This window comes from Danio rerio, chromosome 19, assembly GCF_049306965.1.
Source record: "Danio rerio strain Tuebingen ecotype United States chromosome 19, GRCz12tu, whole genome shotgun sequence".
NCBI classification, from domain to species: Eukaryota; Metazoa; Chordata; class Actinopteri; order Cypriniformes; family Danionidae; genus Danio; species Danio rerio.
Window position 1 is genome coordinate 48,755,001 of NC_133194.1, and position 25,000 is coordinate 48,780,000.

General features: G+C 38.2%; 1 protein-coding gene across 2 annotated transcripts in view; it reads right to left on the minus strand.

Annotated features, from left to right (window-relative positions):
- The window catches only part of eif3hb (eukaryotic translation initiation factor 3, subunit H, b), a 104,816-nt gene that overhangs the window by 10,349 nt on the left and 69,467 nt on the right, over positions 1 to 25,000 (minus strand). The window contains exons 4-7 of one of the 2 annotated variants that reach the window (XR_012394656.1): positions 20,554 to 20,653; positions 17,689 to 17,838; positions 1,860 to 2,415; positions 451 to 853 (exon numbers count right to left, since the gene is read on the minus strand). Coding sequence is in view for 1 of the 2 variants with exons in the window: in NM_001035264.2 (NP_001030341.1) it covers positions 2,295 to 2,415; positions 17,689 to 17,838; positions 20,554 to 20,653 (371 nt within the window). In the remaining variant the exon portion in view is untranslated. 2 annotated transcript variants of the gene reach the window in all.

The following is a 25,000-nucleotide window of genomic DNA, read 5'->3' on the forward strand; positions in this document are numbered from 1 at the left end:
TTTGAAAAGTAATATAGCTCTGGATAACTTGAAACAGCAACCACAAGTCACTCCTCCATCATTAAAAGTTTGCCATAGTCGGCTTGACAACCCAAACCCTGCTGTCACCTCAACAGAAACCCTGCAGTGCTTTCATTTGACTGAAGAATGAAAAAGACACGACTGAGGTAACACGCTTTTTCTGCTCGAGCACACAGCGCGCAACGGCAAAACTTGAGGCGTGCAGAGCGAGCATAAGCGGAGCGTAAAACACTGACGGCCGTCAGTAAACCATTAAACAGATCCCCCTTATGCAGCCAAACTTTAAAAATATATAAAGTATATTTTAGAATCGTTTAACTGATACCATTAATCGGTTACAAACGCCACCCTTTCGGTTAACAGTTAATCAGTTATTTTAAGCATCCCCAATTAAACCGCATGCACAAGCTCTAAAATATATATTTTTTTCTCTCACGGCCGCACGCCGGAGATCTGGCATGGTGCCGGAATACTTTAAGCCCTGATAATAGAAAGCTGTCAGGATACCAACTGCGTCACTGTCTGGTATGGAAGCTGCTCTGTTGCTAAGCGTAAGGCACTGCTGCGGGTGGTGAAAACTGCCCAACGCATCACAGGGACCACACTGCCAGCCATAGAGGACATCCAGTGGAAACACTGTCTGCGCCAAGCACGCAGTATTCTTAAGGACACCTCTCACCCTGCTCTCTACTGCATTCCGGCAGGCGCTTTAGGCTGACCCGGACAAAAACCAGCAGACTGAGGCCCCGTTTACACTAGTGCGTTTTAGTTTTAAAACGGCCTTTTAGAATGAAAACGATCCGCGTCCACACTCGCGTTTTACCCAGCGTTTCTGAACTGCTCTCCGTCCACACCAAAACGCTGAAAACGCACATCACGTGACCACACAGACACTCTCGGGCAAGCGCTGCAGCCCATCTATCCAGATGAGAGCAGTGCTAGTCGGACTTCTCATCAAGCATCTCCCGCTGAATCTAATCTCACTATATTTATAAAACGGGATATTTCATTCATCTTGTTGTCTTTATCTAACGACATATTCCCTGACTTTGGTCATTGGAATCTATTACTTGTTCTCAGGTAACGTGTTTTGGCTGAGCGCAAAGATAAGTTAATGATTAATGTAAGCACGTACATTCTGTATATTGACTGATCGCTTGCCTTTAATTCCTATAATGTATAAACTTATTGTATGTTATACTTTTGTAATGGCCATTATCGATTATTAAAACTGATATTCAGCAAAAGAGAGGGTATGTTTCGTATTTTCACTGAAACTGAAAGGAGGCAGTTGTTATCAGCTCCGTTTTGTTATAAATATCCACACAGTGAAGATGACGCTAATATTTGCAGCACGACACCTCAACATTTCTGCTGTCTAAGTTGTTAATATTAAAATAAAAATAGGCAGTTCCTTAAATCATGTTTACATTTTATTGTTGAGAAAGTGAAGCAACGTAGCCAGGGTGATGTGAATGAAGTTATAAAGTACACTGTTCCCTTTGAAGATTGACGCGTGTCCTCGGTATAGTCTGTTTTCCATATCAAACTGAGAAGAAGAGACTGCAGCCTTGATCACACTTGCGAAGTCTGAACTTACAAGGAGAGAATGCAGGACTGAACTGTGTGTGTTAGGCTACTTAATATTCAGGAAAAGCCCCAATCAGAGAAGCGAATGTCTGCAGCCCCGCCTCCGTTTTCAGATGTCTCCGTTTTCCATCATCCACACTGAGACGGAGCAGCAGCGTTTCAGAATGAAAACGGCCTCTCCAGCGTTTTCGAAACGCTCCGTTTTCGGCGCTCGAGAACTCCGGCGTAGTGTGGACGGTTGGCGTAACCGTAGCAAAACTTATGCGTTTTCAAACTAAAACGCATTAGTGTAAACGGGGCCTGAGGAACAGCTTTTTCCCCAGAGCTGTCTCCTTCTTGAACTCTGCCCCTCACTGCCCCCCTAATACACCCCCACTCTCCTCCAACTTAAACTCCTCACAATCACTGCACTGTTTAACATTTGCACATTTAAAATTTGCACATATTCATGTTCATAGCTAATACAACCTGTAATAACTTATACCTGTATCCTGCACTTGCTGCTATTGCACTGCTGGTTAGACCTAAACTGCATTTCGCTGTACATGTGTAATGACAATAAAGTTGGATCTATTCTAATCTAATCTAATACAGATGATCAATCAGCACTTTTGAAGTCAGAGCCGGTGCAGGAGTGCGTGTGTGTGTGTGTGTACAGCCAGGTGTATCTGTGTGAGGGTCACCTGGTGTTTCTGCTGCTGCTGTTTGCTGAGGCTGCGGCTGTAGTTGTTGTATTTGACGATGTCTTGGCTCATATCATCCACACGGTCCATCAGCATCTGCAGACTCTTCTCAAGATGAGAACTGAGGAGGAACAAAAACATGAAGACGTGAGAGATGAGGAATGTAGAGATGAGGAATGCTAATTGCTTCTGATTTTGGGAAAGGGTCTTATCCACAGTAAATCTTACAGCAAAAATATACTGTAAAAAATGCTGGGTTTCACACAATTCATCATGCTGTGCCAACACAAATAGATCATCCATCTAATTATCCATCCATCCATCCATCCATCCATCCATCCATCCATTCATCCATTCATTCATTCATTCATCCATTTATTCATTCATTCATCCATCCATCCATTAATTCATTCATTGATTCATTCATTCATCCATCCATTCATTCATCCATTCATTCATTCATTCATTCATCTATCCATCCATCCATCCATCCATCCATTCATTCATTCATTCATTCATCCATTCATCCATCCATCCATCCATCCAGTCATCCATCCATCCATTCATTCATTCATTCATTCATTCATTCATCCATCCATCCGTCCATCCTTCCATCCATCCATCCAGCCAGCCATCCATTCATTCATTCATTCATTCATTCATTCATCCATCCATTAATTCATTCATTGATTCATTCATTCATCCATCTATTCATTCATTCATCCATTCATTCATTCATTCATTCATTCATCCATTCATTCATCTATCCATCCATTCATCCATCCATCCATCCATTCATTCATTCATTCATTCATCCATTCATCCATCCATCCATCCATCCATCCAGTCATCCATCCATCCATCCATCCATCCAGCCAGCCAGCCAGCCAGCCAGCCATCCATTCATTTATTCATTCATTCATTCATTCATTCATTCATTCATTCATTCATTCATTCATTCATTCATTCATTCAATTATTCATTTATCTATCCATTCATTCATTCATTCATTCATTTTCCTACAGCTAAGTCCCTTACTATCATGTGTAATGAACCGCCAACTATTTCAGCATATGTTTTACACAGCGAATGCCCTTCCAGCCGCAATCATAAATTACGGCCAATTTAGTTCATTCAATTCACCTTGGGCTGGAGGGGGTCCATTTGGAGGATCACAGGATTTCATCTCTGTTATTCGCAGACGATGTTGTTCTGTTGGCTTTATCGAAAATGGACGTTTAGCATGCACTGGGGCGGTTTGCTGCTGAGTGTGATGCGGCTGGGATGAGATTCAGCACCTCCAAGTCTGAGGCCATGGAGGAAAAAAGGTAGTTTGCCTTCTTCAGGTTGGAGGAAAGTCCTTTCCCCAAGAGTTCAAGAGGGACTATGTCTTTTGGCTGGCCAGGGAACGCCTCGGGAGCTGAAGGAAGTGTCTAGGGAGAGGGAAGTCTGGGGTTCTCTCATAAGACTGCTGCCCCCGCGACCCAGCCCCGGACAAGCAGCAGAAAGTGAATGGATGGATGGACATATCCATGGTTTTAATGTAAACATTTGTAATTCGGACATTGTCAATTGATGTTTTAATTTGAAATTTGGAAGAAATTATATTTAATTGGCAATGTAATATTTACTCAACGCCAGGGAATAGATTACTCTCATTAACATTAAGTCTGCCAGATAAACTCACAGATAAATGGTCAGACATGTAAAACTCTGCCAGTATCTTGGCAACAGCATGAAGATCAAACACTTGTGTGAGCATCAAGTGATCAAAGCACATCTTAATCATCAACACACAGAAAAAGCTGATAACATGCATTCCTCATTAATAATTCATTACATTCCACATACATCATGCCAAATGCAAAACAGGACCTGCTGCAGCTGTAGTAGAATAATATTCATATTTATAATAGGATAGCAGCAGCCCACAGGAGCAAACATGAGCGGAGAGTCTTCAAGCAGTTTAACTGAACTTGCTGAAGCACATTAACAGCAGATTAGCCTGGCCAGAGTGTGTGTGTGTGTGTGTGTGTGTGTGTGTGTGTGTGTGTGTGTGTGTGTGTGTGTGTGTGTGTGTGTGTGTGTGTGTGTATATGTACATCTGTTTAACAGAAATATTTCTGTTAAATATTTCCCCAATTTCTGTTTAATGGATGAACGATTTTTTCAATAAATTTATAAACATCATAACTCATCTCTAATAACCGATTTATTTTATCTTTATTTTATCTTTGCCATGATGACAGTAAATAATATTTGACACTCAAGACACTTCTACACAGCTTAAAGTGACATTTAAAGGCTTAACTAGGTTAATTAGGTTAACTAGGCAGGGTTGGGTAATCAGGCAAGTTATTGTATAACGATGGTTTGTTCTAAAGACTATCGAAAAAAATAGCTTAAAGGGGCTGATAATTTTGTCCTTTGTTTTATTATAACCGAAATAAAACAATTAAGACTTTCTCCAGAAGAAAAAATATTATCAGACATACTGTGAAAATTTCCTTGCTCTGTTAAACATCACTTTGTAAATATTTTAAAAAGAAAAAAAAAAATCAAAGGGGGGCTAAAAATAATAATTTTAATTTCAACTGTATGTGTGTGTACGTGTGTGTACGTGTGTGTGTGTGTGTGTGTGTGTGTGTGTGTGTGTGTGTGTGTGTGTGTATGTGTGTGTGTGTGTGTGTGTGTGTGTGTGTGTGTGTGTGTATGTGTGTGTGTGTGTGTGTGTGTGTGTGTGTGTGTGTGTGTGTGTGTGTGTGTGTGTGTGTGTGTGTGTGTGTGTGTGTGTGTGTGTATAGCTGAAAGAAAATGAATGAATAAATATATGTGTGTTTTATATATAGTTTGTTTACTGTATATACAGTGCTTAGCTTAAATGGAAAGTGGTCACTACCTTTTTAAAAATGAATATTAGTATTCATTCCTCAGTGAATATAGACAATAACTTTTGGTGCATTTAATCAAAACAGTTTTATTAAACAGTTATATCCATTAAAATACCAGTCTGAAAATTGAAATCTCAACTAAATTAGATTTTTTTAAAGCTTCTCTATTAAAATCTATATCTAGATTTCTCCTATTCATTAACATTGTATTTAATATTTGTTCATTAGCATATTAATTTGGTTGTACACATTTTTGAACTATGATCTTCAGTTTTGTTTAGTTTTTTTTTTGTTAAATGAGTTCAGTTTTTTGGCTTCGTTCCTGACTAAACTAATGTATATGCACAAATGTACTACAGTAAAGCATCCTGTAGAAAATATACATTTAAAAGAGATCTGTGAGGGCCGAACTCGTGTATTCTGAGCACTGTATACAGTTGAAGGCAAAATTATTCGTCCTCCTGTGAATTGTTTTTTCTTTTTCAAATATTTCCCAAATGATGTTTAACAGATTCAGGAATGTTTTCACAGAATTTCCTATAATATTTTTTCTTCTGGAGAAAGTCTTATTTGTTTTATTTCGTCCAGAATAAAAGCAGTTTTTAATTTTTAAAAAGACCATTTTAAGGTCAATATTATTAGCCCCCTTAAGCAATATTAGTTTTCGATTGTCTACAGAGCAAACAATGACTTGCCTAATTACCCTAACTTGCTTAGTTAAGCCTTTAAATTTCACTTTAAGCTGAATACTAGTATCTTAAAGAATATCTAGTCAATTATTATGTACTGTCATCATGGCAAGGACTTCTTCTCTGACTTACTCTGACTTTAACTGTATATAGAATCATTAGGTGAAGTTTGTCAGACAGCGTTGTTCTTGAATTCCACCGAGTAAACTCTCAAACAGCCAAAACAGACACACTTACTGCCCTATCTGCATCTGCTGGCTTTCATTACCATATTTAACAACATGTCACCATTTCTGTTCCTCGCTCTGTCTGAGACACAAACAAATCCAAACAAAACTCTGCAGGTCCAAACCGGGCTTGATGAAGAAACAGGCACTGACTGCCGACTCAGTGAATATTAAAACGTCTCCTGAAACACCTGTGTTTGATCAGGAAGGAAAACTGAGGAACCAAGAGCGAGACTCATAAAAATCACACCGTCCCATTTCAGAGCAGCACTAACAGAGGTTTGGGTCTTCACAGAGCAGGTCCTACATTTCTGCTTGAATAGGATTTGTGAACTTAGCTCCTGGACTGGACTATAGTGATGATTGCTGGATATATGTAAAGAAAATGATCTGAGGCGCCGCTCTCGTTCTTGGCCAATTACAGCCCATCTCGAGGCCAAACAGATTCCAGTGGAGTGTCCAGATCACGGAGATCCTGGATCATGGAGTTTAGTGGTTTGCGGAGCCTCATTCAGGCCAGATATGGAGTCTAACACCACTGCACTGACAGCCATGATGGATTGGCACAACCCAATGAGGGATGATTTTGTTTTCAGATTAGGAAACTCTTGCACTTGAGCTCTATCCTGGGTATTCAAGATTCATGCAGCAACAACGATATGGGATCTGGGAGATGTTATTATTTATATTTTATCTTACTATTCTATTAAAATGTTGATGTGGATATGGGTTGGCCCTGATATACACATTGTTTAAAAGGATAGTTCACCCCAAAAGTGAAAATATCATGCTGTTCAATCATGACTTTCTCATTACTGCCTTGTTTCAGTAGATTGAGCTCTTGGTCACTTATTAACAACAAATAGAGTTCTAGTGTCGCTTTTAAACAGCGGATGGCGCTCCAAACTAGTTATTAACAGCAGATGGCGCTCCAGATTAGTTTTTAAACAGAAGATAGTTCTCTAGGCTAGTTTTTAAACAGCAGACGGCGCTCAAGACTATTTTTTAACAGCAGATGATGCTCTAGGCTAGTTTTAAACAGCAGATGGTGCTCTAGGCTAGTTTTTAAACAGCAGATGGTGCTCTAGGCTAGTTTTTAAACAGCAGATGGTGCTCTAGGCTAGTTTTTAAACAGCAGATGGTGCTCTAGACTTGTTTTTAAACAGCAGATGGTGCTCTAGGCTAGTTTTTAAACAGCAGATGGTAAACAGCAGATGGTGCTCTAGGCTAGTTTTTAAACAGCAGATGGTGCTCTAGGCTAGTTTTTAAACAGCAGATGGTGCTCTAGGCTAGTTTTTAAACAGCAGATGGTGCTCTAGACTAGTTTTTAAATAGCAGTTGGTGCTCTAGGCAAGTTTTTAAACAGCAGATGATGCTGTAGGCTAGTTTTTAAACCGCAGATGGTGCTCTAGGCTAGTTTTTAAACAGCAGATGGTGCTCTAGACTAGTTTTAAACAGCAGATGGTGCTCTAGACTTGTTTTTAAACAGCAGATGGTGCTCTAGGCTAGTTTTTAAACAGCAGATGGTGCTCTAGGCTAGTTTTTAAACAGCAGATGATGCTCTAGGCTAGTTTTTAAACAGCAGATGGTGCTCTAGGCTAGTTTTTAAACAGCAGATGGTGCTCTAGGCTAGTTTTTAAACAGCAGATGATGCTCTAGGCTAGTTTTTAAACAGCAGATGGTGCTCTAGGCTACTTTTTAAACAGCAGATGGTGCTCTAGACTTGTTTTTAAACAGCAGATGGTGCTCTAGGCTAGTTTTTAAACAGCAGATGGTAAACAGCAGATGGTGCTCTAGGCTAGTTTTTAAACAGCAGATGGTGCTCTAGGCTAGTTTTTAAACAGCAGATGGTGCTCTAGGCTAGTTTTTAAACAGTAGATGGTGCTCTAGGCTAGTTTTTAAACAGCAGATGGTGCTCTAGGCTAGTTTTTAAACAGCAGATGGTGCTCTAGACTAGTTTTTAAATAGCAGTTGGTGCTCTAGGCAAGTTTTTAAACAGCAGATGATGCTCTAGGCTAGTTTTTAAACCGCAGATGGTGCTCTAGGCTAGTTTTTAAACAGCAGATGGTGCTCTAGGTTAGTTTTTAAACAGCAGATGGCGCTATAGACTCATTTTTCAAGTGTCTCAAGTGTACTAAATTAACTATGGCCTAATCTTGGCTAAGCACAAGCTCAGTCTGTTAAACCAGAGCTTGATTTTCCAGTAGTGTTGACTATATGAATCACCAAAGACTGATGTTTTAGCTGCTCTTCTTCTGAAAAAGAAAAAAAGAGTCACCTACATCTTGGATGGCCAGAGGGTGAATAAATTATCAGCACCTTTTCCTTTTTAGGTGAACTATCCCTTTAAGCAAGCCAAAGCACCAGGGCGCCGAGAACATGAGAAAAGGGTAGAGAAAATAATAAAAGGAATAAAACAGGGTTTGCACTGGACCCACAAGAGGGTTGAGCTCATTTTATATTAGGGCCGTTTCTGCCCCAGACTTACAGATTCTTACACACCCACCCGAATCACATCCAAACGCCAACATGCTGTAAAACTCATAACTCTTTTTTCATTTAGCTTTAAAAAATGCAATTGAATTTGTGCCCCAGAGGAGGAGGGCCTGCTGGGAAAGAGGAGGACGGAGGGAAGACAGGGAGGTATTGTGTTGGTAAGGCTGCGGCGGTTCAGTGTTTGCTTTGGTTTCTGGGGGAACGGCAGAGATAACTTAAGCAGATGTGGAGAAGCCGAGCGAGGGGGAAGGAGAAACTGACCCAAAAAAAGAAATCAGGAAAAATAACGAAACTGAAAAGCCACAGATAAATCCGCCTTGTCTGTGAGCGTTGCTGGAATTTGGGTGTTTAAAGTCACGTCAAGAGAGAGGGAGAGAGAGAGAGAGAGAGAGAGAGAGAGAGAGAGAGAGAGAGAGAGAGACCAACAACAGACAGAAGAGAGAAAATTCGTTAGAAAATCATTGATTAAAAAAATCTCTGAATGCAAAATCAATGATTTGCTCATGAAGTCAGTGAGTTGCTTTGTTTCTAAATGAATCATTCTAAACAAACCATTGGCTGTTAAACAAAACAAGGCATCACAACACAAGACATCTCAACATATAAAATACAACAAACACAACCCAACATAACTCAAACCAGCCCAATAAAACACAACCCAACCCAAACCATCACAACACAACACAAACCAACAAAACTCAACACAGCCCAACAAAACACAACAAAAACAACCAAAGTTTTAACAGCAGACGTCGCTCTAGACTAGTTTTGAACAGCAGACGGTGCTGTAGGCTAGTTTTAAACAGCAGAAGGCACTCTAGATTTGTTTTTTTTTTAAGCAGACGGCGCTCTACACTAGTTTTTAACAGCAGACGGCGCTCTAGGTTTGTTTTTTGCAGCAGACGGCGCTCTACACTAGTTTTTAACAGCAGACGGCGCCCTAGGCTAGTTTTTTAACTGCAGACGGTGCTCTAGACTACTTTTTTACAGCAGAGGGCGCTCTAGGCTAGTTTTTAAACAGCAGATGGCGGTCTTTACTAGTTTTTAACAGCAGATGGTTCTCTAGGCTACTTTTTAAACAGCAGACAGTGCTCTAGACTAGTTTTTAACAGCAGATGGCGCTCTAGGCTAGTTTTTAACAGCAGATGGCGCTCAAGGCTAGTTTTTAAACAGCAGACAGTGCTCTAGGCTAGTTTTTAACAGCAGATGGTGCTCTAGGCTACTTTTTAAACAGCAGACAGTCCTCTAGACTAGTTTTTAACAGCAGACGGCCCTCTAGGCTAGTTTTTAAACAGCAGATGGCGCTCAAGGCTAGTTTTTAAACAGCAGAGGGCACTCTTGACTAGTTTTTAACAGCAGACGGCGCTCTAGACTAATAGCAGACAGTGCACAAGTCTAGTGTTTAACAGTAGATGATGCTCTAGGCTAGTTTTTAAACAGTGGATGGTGTTCTAAGCTAGTTTTTTTAACAGCAGACTGCTCTCTAGGCTAGTTTTGAACAGCAGATAGCGCTCTAAGCAAGTTTTGAACAGAAGACGGTGCTCCAGATTAATTTTTAATACAAGACGGCTTTTTAGACTTGTTTGTAACAGCAGATTGCGCTCTAGACTAGTTTGTAAGAGCAGACGTCGCACAGCAACACAGCTCAGTCCAATATGACATAACATGGCATGGAATGGTACAACACAAAGGGACAACTCAAGTTACACAACACAGCACAAGACATCCAAATACAAAAAATACAACCCAACCCAAACCAACACAGCAAAAAAACACAACACAACCCAAACCAACACAAGTCAACCCAAATCAACAAAACACAACACAACTCAAACCAACACAACACAACTCAACCCAAACCAACATGACACAACACAACGCAAGCCAAACCAAACCAACCCATCCCAAACCAACAAAACACAACACAACCTAATCCAAACCAACACAACACAACAAAACACAACACAACACAACTTAATCCAAACCAACACAAATCAACCCAAACCAACAGAACACAACTCAACCCAAACCAAACCAATCCAACACAAACCAAACCAACAAAACACAACTCAACTCAACCCAAACCAACACGACACAACACAACTCAACCCAAACTAACCCAACACAGACCAAACCAACAAAACAAAACACTACACAACCCAAACCAACACAACACAACACAACACAACCCAAACCAACTTGACACAACACAACACAACACAACGCAAGCCAAACCAAACCAACCCATCCCAAACCAACAAAACAAAACACAACACAACTTAATCCAAACCAGCACAAATCAACCCAAACCAACAGAACACAACTCAACTCAACCTAAACCAACCCAACACAAACCAACAAAACATAACTCAACTCAACCCAAACTAAAACAACCCATCCCAAACCAACAAAACACAACACAACACAACTTAATTCAAACCGACACAAATCAACCCAAACCAACAGAACACAACTCAACTCAACCTAAACCAACCCAACACAAACCAACAAAACATAACTCAACTCAACCCAAACTAAAACAACCCATCCCAAACCAACAAAACACAACACAACACAACTTAATTCAAACCAACACAAATCAACCTAAACCAACAGAACACAACTCAACTCAAACCAAACCTACCGAACACAAACCAAACCAACAAAACAAAACAAAACACAACCCAAACCAACACGACACAACACAAACCATCACGGCACAACACAAACTAACAAGACACAACTCAACCCAACACAACTCAACCCAAACCAACACAACACAACCTAAACCAACACGACCCAACACAACTCAACCAAACAAACAAAACCCAAACCAAACCAATACAACACAATGAAAATCTACAAAAACCAACACAACACAACTCAACCCAAACCAACTTAACTCAACCTAAACCAACACAACCCAACACAACTCAAGCCAAACCAACAAAACCCAAACCAAACCAATACAACCCAACGAAAATCTACAAAAACCAACACAACACAACTCAACCCAAACCAACACAACACAACCCAAACAAACACGACACAACACAACTTAACCCAACTCAACACCCAACCCAACACAACACAACACAACACAAAATCACCAAAAACCTAATCTCATATCTCATATAGTGATATATTAATTAAGAGTGTAATAGAAAATAATTACAATTTACCCGACTAAGAACATTAAAAATGTAACTGTCCTGACATATTCATATAAAAAGGCAAGTTGATGCCAACTAGTGTGTGTGTGTGTGTGTGTGTGTGTGTGTGTGTGTGTGTGTGTGTGTGTGTGTGTGTCTGTTCAGAAAGGGAGGTAATTATGAATGTATTTCTTCAAGTCCTAAGCGGTGCGCTGAAGGTTTCCTCCTTTCATCTGGAAAAAGCAGATCTGGCAGGCCGAATTAAGAGAGACAAATTAAAAAGATAAAATTCCCTTTCTACTCAGCTGAGAGAGACCTTCAAACCCCTCCTGGACCTTTGACAATTCAAAAAAAGCAGCGGCAAAAATTAATGTTTCTGTCCCAAAAAGCATCATCTCAACCATGGCTGTTCCCGAAAATAATTAACAGATTAAAATGATAATTGGAAAACTCAAAGCTCCTCTGCCTTCCCCGGCAGATCCTTACAAGCTGAAGACCGAATTTAAATGAAGAAGTAAAAAACGAGTGTGGAAAAGCAATGAAATAATAAAAGTGTGTGAAATATTGATGGCGTCTGATGTATTGTCTCATCTGCGAGATCACTGAAGGCGAGGAAGAAAAATTGACCAGCGCAATCATCTATTGAAAACCATCATTCATTTATTTTGCTTTTATTTTTTTTGCAATGTAGCATTTTATTCTTATCCACACAAAAGAAATGTATATATTGAGTCAAAGAGAATCAAACCAGCCTCACAAAAAACATGAAACTCTAACTATTAGATCAGTGCAGACGAGTAAACTGGGTCTGCTGTACTTTCTGAAGGCCAGGAGCAGATTGCTGTTTAACATTTAGGGTGCTTTCACACCTGCTTTATTAAGTTCGATTGAATCGCACTAGAGTTCGTTTCCCCTTTTGGAACGGTTCGTTTGGGCAGGTGAGAATGCAGCAATCGTACTCGAGTGCGCACCAAAAGCGGACCAAATAAGCGTACCGAGACCTGCTTGAAGAGGTGGTCTTGGTACGCTTTCAAACGAACCCTGGAGCGGTTCATTTGTGGTGAGAATATGATCCGTACTAAAACAGGTCCAACTGCAAAAAGTACTGGGCGTTTTGGACTAATTCAGCTGCCATAAGCCGATGCGCTGTGCATTATGGGATATGGAGGAAAAATATTTGTTGACAGCGCTTTACCAACAGAGAGAGAGAGGGGAAAACATTACCTGATGGATCGTTGGTAATATTTCCGCAAGATGACCATGTCGCAGTTTAGCTAAATTAATTCACGTCTCCTCCTGAAGTGAAGAGCGATGCATTAAACACTGTTTTCCAGCCGCGGCCGCGCTTCATTTTCGTAATGTATAGTTTGTCTAAAGCAAGGATATAATCAGCCAGCACAGTCGTCCCTCCAGAGTAAAAGGTTTTGTTTACCTGCGGGAGTTCACTGGCATTTTCCCGCACGTGAATTCTGACCAATCAATAAGCAGTTTAGGAAATATGTTCAACAACATCTGGCCAATGAGAGATGTGGATTTTGTCAGATGACTGCATTTTGGTTTGTTTCAACTGGTTCGGACTAAAGCCAGGAGTGTGGTGTGAAAACGACCCAAAGACGGCAGAAGATGCATCAATGTATCATTTATTGCCCTTGCTCCGGACCAAATGAAGCGAACTACAGATGTGAAAGCACCTTAAGACTATAATTGGGTTATGGTTGTATGATATTCATTGTCTATGATAGCATAATCATTCTACTTTTAAGAATCTACTTGACCAAAGTCTTGTCGCTTATCTAAGTTTTAGGAACAAATAATAACTTCTAGTTGATCATTTGGAGTCAAAAGTGTCTTGTATGAAAGGCAAAGGCCTCTAGATGACGCTTGTTTTACCCAAATAAAATATGATCATGGCTTGATTTTGATGATTTAATTAGGACAGTAAGGTCTGACTTTGCTAGACTAAAGTCTCGTCACTGAACAGAAATAATGTCCAGTATAGAATATAAAGTCCTGCTGCAGTGGAGACAGAATGAATATTGTGTCTGACTCCATCATGAGCTTGGAGGACTGCATCCATACATCTCTGACTCAAATCACTGATTAATAAAGTCATCTGGAACAGCAAAGAAAGCGTTCTTGCAGGACTCCCAGAGCTCATCAAGATTCTTTGGATTCATCTTCAATGCCTCCTCCTTCAACTTACTCCAGACATGCTCAATAATGTTCATGTCTGGTGAGTGGGCTGGCCAATCCTGGAGCACCTTGACCTTCTTTGCTTTCAGGAGCTTTGATGTGGAGGCTGAAGTATGAGGAGCGCTATCCTGCTGGAGAATTGTCCCTCTCCTGTGGTTTGTAATGTAACGGGCAGCAGAAATGTCTTGATCCCTCAGGCTGTTGATGTTGATCATCCACTCTGCAGATCTCTCGCACACGCCCATACTGAATGAACCCCAAACCATGATTTCTCCTTTACCAAACTTGACTCATTTCTGTGAGACTTCTGCAGTATTGGTGATGATTGGGATGGAGCTCAAAAGAAGATTCATCAGAAAAATTCACCTTCTGCCACTTTACCAAATGATCAACGAGAAGTCAAGGTATTATTTGTTGCTCTTACAACTGGGATCAAAGACAAGACTCAACATCAAAATTTCTGAAGGCAAAGGAGGTCAAGGTGCTTCAAGATTGGCCAGCCCAGTCACCAGACATGAACATTATTGAGCATGTCTTGATAAGCGTAATATAGAGAACTTTGCCTTTCATATAAGCCACTTCTGATTCCAAATAGTCAACTAGAAGTCATTTATTTATATACTCGTTCATTCATTCATTCATTTGTTAATTTACTTGTTCATTCATTCATTTGTTTGTTCATTCATTCATTTCTGTTTATTTGTTCATTCATTTGTTCGTCTTTTAATTTAATTTATTCATTGATCTGTTCATTCGATCATTCAAACATATATTTTTTTTGTTCATTAATTCATACATTCATGTTTCGTCATTTATTTATATACTTGTTAAATTTTTCATTCATTCATTCAATAATTTTTCCTTTACTTGTTCCTTCATTTGTTTGTTCATTCATTCATTTTTGTTCATTTGTTCATTCATTTGTTCGTCTTTTCATTGGTTCATTCATTCATTCATTTTTTAATTCGTTCATTCCTTCATATATTCGTTTGTTCGTTTATTCATTCATTCGTTGATTCATTCATTTATTTGTTGCTTCATTCATTTATATATTAGTTCATTTGTTCATTAATTTGTTCATTTTATTCATTTGATTGTTCATTTGTTTGTTCATTCGTTCATTCATTCATTCATTCATTTGTTTAGTCATTCATTTTGTTTGCTTATTTATTCATTTGATTATTTATTTGTTTGTTCATTCATATGTTCATTTGTTTAGCCATTCATTTTGTTCTTTCATTTATTCATTTGATTGTTTATTCGTTCACTCATTCATTCATTCATTCATTTTTTTAGTCATTCATTTTGTTCTTCATTTATTTATTTGATTGTTCATTTGTTTGTTCATTCGTTCATGTTAAGTTAAGATAGTTAAGATAACTTACAAACTTTTGCTAAATTATGATCAACTTATTAAAAAAGTTAAATCAACATACAAATATTTGTTACCTTGATTTTTTACTCATTACATTTTTACAATGCATTTGAATTTACCTTGTTTTATTTTATTTGAAATATTTAATACATTTTAAATAAGTGGCAGGGCATTGTTTCACTCAAATATCACGATGAAATGACTTGGAATTTACTTGGACAAAGACAAATTGACCAGTTTTAATGACTCTGATTTGACTCGTCTTGAGGAACAATCAGCATATACACTGTGCACTTTCTGTGATTTAAAACTCAGCAGGAGATTTTCATTCATTTTGAGCTGTGGTACCCACTTCGTTAAAGATCATTTCAATTGGGGCGCATTAAAAACATCTGAATTTGCACTAGAAACTAAATTCTTCCACAAAACGGATCCAGAAAAGCATTAAAGGCAGAGGTTCTTTAAGAGTAAATCACCTGGGCGGCTCTGACCTCTTCATTAGTCCTCATCAGAGAGAGCAAGCATCATTAGGATATCGCAGCGCAAGGATAAATTTACATTAGGAAATCCTTTACTCCTGTCCTAATGCGTGTGTGTCAGGTCATCTTTCTAATTTATGTGGCCTAAGAAGGGGGATTTTGTGGTGTCTTTTCTAAAAAATTACAGCAATATTTGCTCTATTTCTTGTACTGAAGAGTGTGTGATTTGAAGTGCTTCTTTAATGCTCATATGTAAGTCAGTTTGGATAAAAGTATCTGCTAAATTAATAAAAGTAAATGTTTTATATTTACCAAAAAAATAAAGAAGAAATGTTCTTTCAGAACCAGCGGGCTCTTTCATTTACTTAAAGGAAACACCAGAGAAACATTAGAGTTCACTACAGTATGTCATAATTGACAGCCGGATTAGGATTCCAAAGATCAACATTTCTGCATTGTATTTAATAATAATATAGTAAAAAGTTTCAAATAATAAAAATCATAATAATATTAGTAATAATAGTAATAGTAATAGTAATAATAATAATAATAATAATAATAATAATAATGATGATGATGATAATAATAATAATAATAATAATAATTTTGTTTTTGCTCTTTCATTTATTCATTCAATTATTCATGTTTGTTTGTTCATTCATTCATTCATTCATTCATTCATTCATTCATACATATATACACTTGTTTATTCATTCAATCATTCATTCATTTATATATTTGATCACTTGTTCATTCATTCATTCATTTATTTCTTCATTAATTCATATATTTTTCCATTTGTTCATTCATTTATGTTCATTTACTTGTTTATTATTTGTTCGTTCAGTCATTCGTTTGTTCATTCATTTATTTTTTCATTTGTTTGTTTGATCGTTTATTCATTCATTCGTCTGTTCATTAGTTTATTCATTCATTCATTCATTCATTCATTCATTCATTTGTTCGTTCATTTATATATTTGTGTATTCCTTATTTAATTTATTTATTCATTCATTCACTTCTTCATTTATTTATATATTCGTTCATTTGTTCATTCAATTATCCATTCATTCATTCACTTGTTAATTTTCTTGTCCGTTCATTTGTTTGTTCATTCATTTATTTGTTTGTTCATTCAATCATTTTTGTTCATTTGTTTATTCATTCATCTTTTCATTGGTTCATTCATTCATTCGTTTATTCATTCATATATTTGTTCGTTCGTTTATTCATTAATTTATTCATTCATTTATTTGTTCATTCATTAGTTTGTTCATTCATTTATTTGTTTGTTCATTCAATCATTTTTGTTCGTTTGTTTATTCATTCATCTTTTCATTGGTTCATTCATTCATTCGTTTATTCATTCATATATTTGTTCGTTCGTTTATTCATTAATTTATTCATTCATTTATTTGTTCATTCATTAGTTTGTTCATTCATTTATTTGTTTGTTCATTCAATCATTTTTGTTCGTTTGTTTATTCATTCATCTTTTCATTGGTTCATTCATTCATTCGTTTATTCATTCATATATTTGTTCGTTCGTTTATTCATTAATTTATTCATTCATTTATTTGTTCATTCATTAGTTTGTTCATTCATTGATTTGTTTATTCATTCATTTTGTTCGTTCATTTATTCATTTAATTGTTCGTTTGTTCATCCGTTCATTTGTCCATTGATTGATTGATTAATTGATTCATTGATTCATTCATTTGTTTATTCGTTCATTAATTTTTTGTTCATTCATTCAGTTGTTTGTTTGTTCATTCATTTATCTGTTCGTTCATTCATTTTGCATTATAACTATATTCCAAATCTGAAGCCACTACAAGGACCTGGTAATCAATTCAATGCATGCTCCTATAAGTACTTTATTTTATCCTCACCTGCTGGAGAGGCTCAGGAGCTCGTGTTTGTCGGCGGCGGTGGATTTCTCCTCCAGTTCCCACAGCAGAACATTAATGAGATGAGAGTTCTTGATGACGATCGGCACCTCCTCGAACATGTGCTCATAGCCCACACTGGCCTTCTTCAGCCTGTACAACACACACACACACACACACACACACACACACACACACATGTTTATTTACGGTTGTGAATTACATTATAGGATGTTGATCTCTGCTCTGTTGTCTTTTGATGTTGAAATTCAAATTCACAGTTTAACAAAGTGACTTTTATAGACATTTTAATAGATTGAAATATTTTAATGTATAAGAAATAATATATAGCGTATATAAAGTGCATCCAGAAAGTATTAATAGAAATATTAACACTTTTTCCACATTTGTTTGTTACAGCCTTATTCCAAAATGGATTAAATTTATTTATTTTCTCAACATTCTACACACAATCCCCCATAATGACAATGTGAAAAAAAGAGTTTTTGGAAATGCTGCAAATTTATTAAAAATAAAAAAGCTGAAGGATCAGATGTACATCAGTATTCACAGCCTTTGCTCAATACTTTGTTGATGCACCTTTAACAGCAATTACAGCTTCAAGTCTTTCTGAATATGATGCCACAAGATGGCACACCGGTCTTTGGAAATTTTAGCCCGTTCCTCTGTGCAGTACCTCTCAAGCTCTATCAGGTTGGATGGGAAGCGATGGTGAACAGCCATTTTCAGATCTCTCCAGAGATGTTCAATAGGGTTAAGATCTTGGCTCTGGCTGGGCCACTCAAGAACAATCACAGAGCTGTTGGAAGCCACTCCATTGATATTTTGGTGGTGTGCTTTGGGTCATTGTCCTGCTGGAAGATGAAGCGTCGCCCCAGTCTGAGATCAAGAGCACTCTGAAGCAGGTCTTCATTCAGGATGTCTCTGTACATTGCTGCATTCATCTTTCCCTCTATCCTGACTAGTCTTCCAGTTCCTGCTACTGAAAAACATCCCCACAGCATGATGCCAACACCACCATGCTTCACTGTAGAGATGGTGTTAGCCTGGTAATAAACGCTGCCTGCTTTTCTCCAAACGTAACGCCTGACAATCAATCCAAAAAGTTGAATTTTAGTCTCATCAAAGCAGAGAATTTAGTTTCTTATGGTCTGAGAGTTCTTCAGATGCCTTTGGCAAATTCCAGGCGGGGAGTGAGGAACTCTACCATACAGGCCTGATTGGTGGATTGCTGTACAGATGGTTGTCCTTCTGTAAGGTTCTCCTCTCTCCACAGAAGAACGCTGGAGCTCAGACAGAGTGACCATCGGGTTATTGATCACCTCCCTGACTAAGACCCTTCTCCCCTGATCACTCAGCTTAGATGGCCGGACAGCTCTAGGAAGAGTCCTGGTGGTTAAACATCTTCCACTGACGGATGATGGAGGCCGCTGTGCTCAGTGGAACATTCAGAGCAGCAGAAATGTTTCTGTAAGCTTCCCCAGCCTTGTGCCTTGAGACAATCCTGTCTCGGAGGTCTACACACAATTCCTTTATCTTCATGCTTGGTTTGTGCTTTGGCATGCACTGTCAACCCTGGGAGCTTATATAGACAGGTGTAGGCCGTGAACTCCACATGTGAACTCCAATGAAGCTGCTGAAACATCTCAAGCATGATCAGTGCAAACAGAATGAACCTGAGCTCATTTTAGAGCTTCAGAGCAAAGGCTGTATGTTTACATGTGTTTTATTTTTCATAAATTTGCAGCAATTCTAAAAACTCTTTTGTCACCTTTTCATTATGGGGGATTGTGTGTAGAATGTTGAGGAAATAAATTAATTCAATCCATTCTGGAATAAGGCTGTAACATAAACAACTGTGGAAAAAGTGAAGCTATGAATACTTTCTGGATGCACTGTATACTCTATAGTTCTCACATGCTGCATGAGAACTATCTTGTAGGTCTTAAATTGTTTTAAAGGGGTCTTAATTATCACTCAACTATTATTCTGCTCTGAGTTGGGGAATAATGTAGTTATAGTTGAGTTTAGAGATAGGGAATAGGCATGGATTTCATTTTCCAACAAAAATGATGTTCCAGGATCAACACAGATGTTAATCCAGGATCACATCTTACTTGGAGAAAACATGACGTACGAGTTCACCCAGAGTGACCATAAAAAAAACGCTCGGTGCATGCAAAGACAAAAGCACACATCCTTCCTCATGTTAATTTAGCGCACTCTCTCTTTCCTCATCCTGCACTCTTTCATTCATTCGCTCTCATTAGGGTCTGTTTGTGATGGAGTCTGGGCTGCATGAACTGATCACTCTAATTAAACGACTGGATGACTTCAACTCTCCTCCATCACTAATCGCTCCATTAGACAAGCACTCCAGGCTGATTAGACCACTCATTTCAAAGGCGCTGTTTTACTTCTGATTATTTATTGCAGGATATCTTACATCTGAGCACAGGTTGAAGTAAACAAGTATGCATTAAAAAATGATAGAATGTTGGGTAAGTCTGTTAAAGTAATTGCATGTGTATTAGTATGTTAGATCTGTGCAGCAACCACAATGGCATTTTTTTCCTTTTTTTCTCTCTCAACCAGGCCACACTCTTTTGGACCAGAATTTTTTACTGTAAATTCAGGATATCATGACGCATTCATCACCGAATGAAAACACTCATCTTCAATGGAGCCGCTCGAGTTCAGAAACGATGTTAGTTATTTAGAGAAAAACTCCCGCTGGAGTGCTTTGTAACTTTTCAGCTCCTTTTTCACGCTCAACAGCAACATTTCACACCAAAGAAAGCTGAGATTGTCAAAGCAAGATGTAGTGTGAAGGATTTAAAGGCTTACCCTTCTGAGGAGAAGTCCTTCTCTTTACAGATCTCCATGAGTTTGGGGGTCAGTCTGTAGGCTTTCAAACACAGCGACCCCTGGGCTGTCTTGATGGGATCTACAGAGAAAGAATAAGACGGTTTCTTTGTAGATAGCAAACAAACCAAAGTGATCCGACCTGCTCAACACAGGCTTCACTATCGATAAGCTTCCGAAATGCTAAATGTGTTTGGAAAGACCAAAACTGACAGCAGGTGCTCTTACATCAACACTGCAAGAGGTAAAATTGAAGATAAGAAGTTGAGACACATGTAGATTTTAATCTACCAGACAAACACACTGTCAGCAAGTCAGAAAGGATTAACCCAGGCTCATCGGAAATGCGTGCCTCAGTCCACATTTTAGTAAAATACATTACTCTGGGTATGTTTTGTTACACATTTCAAATGATAAATCCATGAGAGGGCGCTACCTACATTTTTTATGAATTTGAAATACGTTAATTAGGGTACAATTTGCAGTACATTTCAGATGTTGAAACCACTAGAGGGTGCTGTCCACATTTTAGTGAACCTGAAATACGTTACCTGTGGTACATTTTGTTGTGTGTTTTAGACAGCAAATCCACTAGAGGGCGCTGTCAACATTTTTTAAAATTTGAAAATGTAACTTAGGGCACGTTTTGTTGTACATTTCAGATGACATATCCAGTAGAGGGTGCTGTTAACATTTTTTAAAACTGGAAATGTGTATCTTTTGGTATGATTTATTGTACCTTTCAGATGGCTAATCCACTAGAGGGTGCTTTCTACTATTTTTGTGAACCTAAAATAAATTACTTTTGGTACATTTTGTTGTATGTTACAGATGGCAAATCCACTAGAGAGCGCCGTCTACATTTTTGAAAACCTAAAATATGTTACTTTTGGTACTTTTTGTTGTGTGTTTCAAATGATAAATCCACTAGAGGGCGCTGTCAACATTTTTATCACATTGGAAGTGTGTAACTTGTGTTGTGTACGTGTAGTGTACGTTTTGTTGTGTGTTTCAGATTACAAACTTACTAGAGGGCGCTGTCAACATTTTTGTGAACCTGAAATAAATTACCCTTGGTACATGTTGTGTTTCAGATGGCAAATCCACTAAAGGGCGCAGTCAATATTTTTTAAAATTGGAAATGTGTAACTTATTGTATGCTTTGTTGTACGTTTCAGATGACAAATACAATAGAGGGCGCTGCCTACATTTTTGTGAACATGAAATAAGTTACTTTTCGTAAATTTTTTTGTTTCAGATGGCAAATCCACTAGATAGCGCTGTCAACAGTTTTTTTTAAGTTGGAAATGTGTTAAAGTGTACGTTATGTTGTATATTTTTAGATGACAAATCCACTAGTGGGCGCAGTCTACATTTATGCAAACCTGAAATAAGTTACTTTCGATACTTTTTGTTGTGTGTTTCAGATGACAAATCCACTAGAGGGCGCTGTCAACATTTTTTTATTTGTTGGAGATGTGTAACTTAGTGTACTTTTTTTGTACGTTTCAGATGACAAATCCACTAGAGGGCACTGTCAACATTTTCTTATTTATTGGAAATGTGTAACTTCGTGTACGTTTTTTTGTACGTTTCAGATGACAAATCCACTAGAGACGCTGTCAACAATTTTGCAATTTGAAATAAGTTACTTTTGGTTCATTTTGTTGTGTGTTTTAGATGAAAAATCCACAAGAGGGTGCTGTCTGCATTTTTTAAAATTGGAAATGTGCAACTTCTGGTATTTTTTGTATGTTTCAGATGTGAAATCCACTAGATGGCGCTGTCTATATTGTTTCGAACCTAAAATAAATTACTTTTGGTACATTTCATTGTGTTTCAGACGCTAAAGGCGCTGTCAAAATATGTTAAAATTGGAAAATGTAACTTAATGTACAATATGTTGTATGTTACAGCTGACAAATCCACTTGACATTGCTTTGACTTTTTTCTTTTGACAAATCTACTAGACAGTGTTATGTTGTTTTATGGGATTTATTTGGTGTCGTACAAGAACTGCACAAATATATCTCTTTATTTGTCTATAACGCCCGAATCACTTGGGGCGTCATTGTCAACGCTTCCCATTCACTTTCAATGGATGATGTCAAGCATTGTCGAACTGAATTGTGGATCCGTCAGCACTGCTTCAGCGGCATTGCTCGCTGCAGAAGTTGGGGATTTCTCAACTTTTCAATCGCCAATTGAAGTGTCAGAAAATCAGATAGCTTTATGCAAATATCCCACCTCAGACAGTAGCCGGTTCAGACATGCCCTCAGTCAAGGCTTGATGCTGAAGCACTGTGTGAATGCACGGTAATATACTATATCTCTGTAAACATCATTAGTGTGAAAAGGATCAAGTGTTTTTGTCATCATACTGCCCCCTAGTGTTCATTTTACCCAGAAAATACAGTTTTACATTTTTTGGAGATTTAAAAAATGTAGGCTGGAGCAGGTATTTTCAATGAGCCTATGTTGGATTAATCTCACTGACAGAAGGCTGATATCTGAGAGGACAAACTTCTGTCAAAATGGGCAAAACCTGCCAGCCATCTATTTCCAAAACCCAAAAAGTGAATTTAAAGCAGGATTGTGTTCTGATAATAAATGCTTTCAGACATTGTGGAAAGATGCTGGTCTGTCTTTTTATAAAGTCTTGAAACGTCCCCGATGGCATAAGAATAGCAATGTAAAGACGCCTCAAGGAGATCTCGAGATCCAGGTAAGATTCGGTTAGTCTTTCTCAAGTAGCTGTTGAAATGAAGTGGATTGAGGTCTGAGGATGTATTTATGCCGCCATTCATGATGTCTTTTGTACATAACTTGACATGACAAACTAAGATCTAAGCAGAGGAGCACAATGGGAAAGAGCTGAAGAGAATGTGCTGTTTGGTGCTTGACTGAGGAGAAGTCACTGTGACATTAATAGAGGTTTTTACTCTTGATTGATGCTGTCTTACAATGCGGTTGTTAAAGTGTGCAGTGTGCGTGTGTGTGTGTGTGTGTGTTTGTGTGTGTGTGTGTGTGTGTGTGTGTGGTGGTTAATCTAATTGTTTTTGTAAATGTGTGCACGGTGAATGTTTGTGAAATTGACGGACAGACGGATAGACAGATAGATAGATAAATAGAGGATGAAATAACACTTGATACATGCACACCAAACCTATGCTTCAAGACATACAGTCTAGGCCAATCAGATTGAATATTCTAATGAGGGGGAAAGAAAGGAATCTTAAACTTGCTTTTACCTTCTTACCTATAGGCAACTTACCCCTAACCCTAACGCTTACAAACATTAACCCTAAACCCTAACACTAAATAACCCCAACCCTAAACCCTAATTGCCAAGCCCCTAAACCCCAAACCCAAATAACCCTAACCCTATTTGCTAAACCCTAAACACTAACACTAAAAAAACCCTAAACCCCAACCCTAAATAACCCTAGACACTAAACACTAAACCCTAAACCAGGGGTGTCCAAACTACGGCCCGCAGGCCATCTGCAGCCCGCAATCAGTTTTGTGGCAGCCCGCAAGGCTTTTTATAAGTAATAATAGAATCTGGCCCGCTATACAAAATAGCCACCCCAATAGCCTACCACCCTACCACGTAAATCAAGCTAAATGAGAAAGCAGGTGTGTGGGCGAAGAGCATGTATGAAGTTGTAGTCCAGGAAAAGTGTAGTTCTAAGTGTGTGTGTGTGTGTGTGTGTGTGTGTGTGTTTACCAGCGACATCTGGTGGTTGTTCACTGGTAAACATGACAATATATATATATATATATATATGCGTGTCTGTGTGATGTATTTAAAATTTGGCCCGGGACAAAGGTTTTTTTTTTTTCCATCTAACCCTAGCCCTCGGCCCAAAAAGTTTGGACACCCCTGCCCTAAACCCTAACACTAAATAACCCTAGACCCTAACACTAACTAACCCTAAATCCTAAAACTAAATAACCCTTACCGCTAACACTAAATAACCTAACATTAACTAACCCTAAATAACCCTAAACCCTAACACTGAATGACATTAGACACTAAACCCTATTTGCTAAACCCTAAACACTAACACTAAATAACCCTAAACCCTAACACTAAATAACCCTAGACACTAAGCGCTAAACCCTAACACTAAATAACCTAACACTAAATAACCCTAAACCCCAACACTAAATAACCTAACACTAAATAACCCTAAACCCTAACACTAAATAACATAACACTAAATAACCCTAAACCCTAACACTAAATAACCTAACACTAAATAACCCTAAACCCTAACACTAAATAACCTAACACTAAATAACCCTAAACCCTAACACTAAATAACATAACACTAAATAACCCTAAACCCTAACACTAAATAACCCTAAACCCTAACACTAAATAACCCCAACACTAACTATCCCTAAATCTTAAAACTAACTA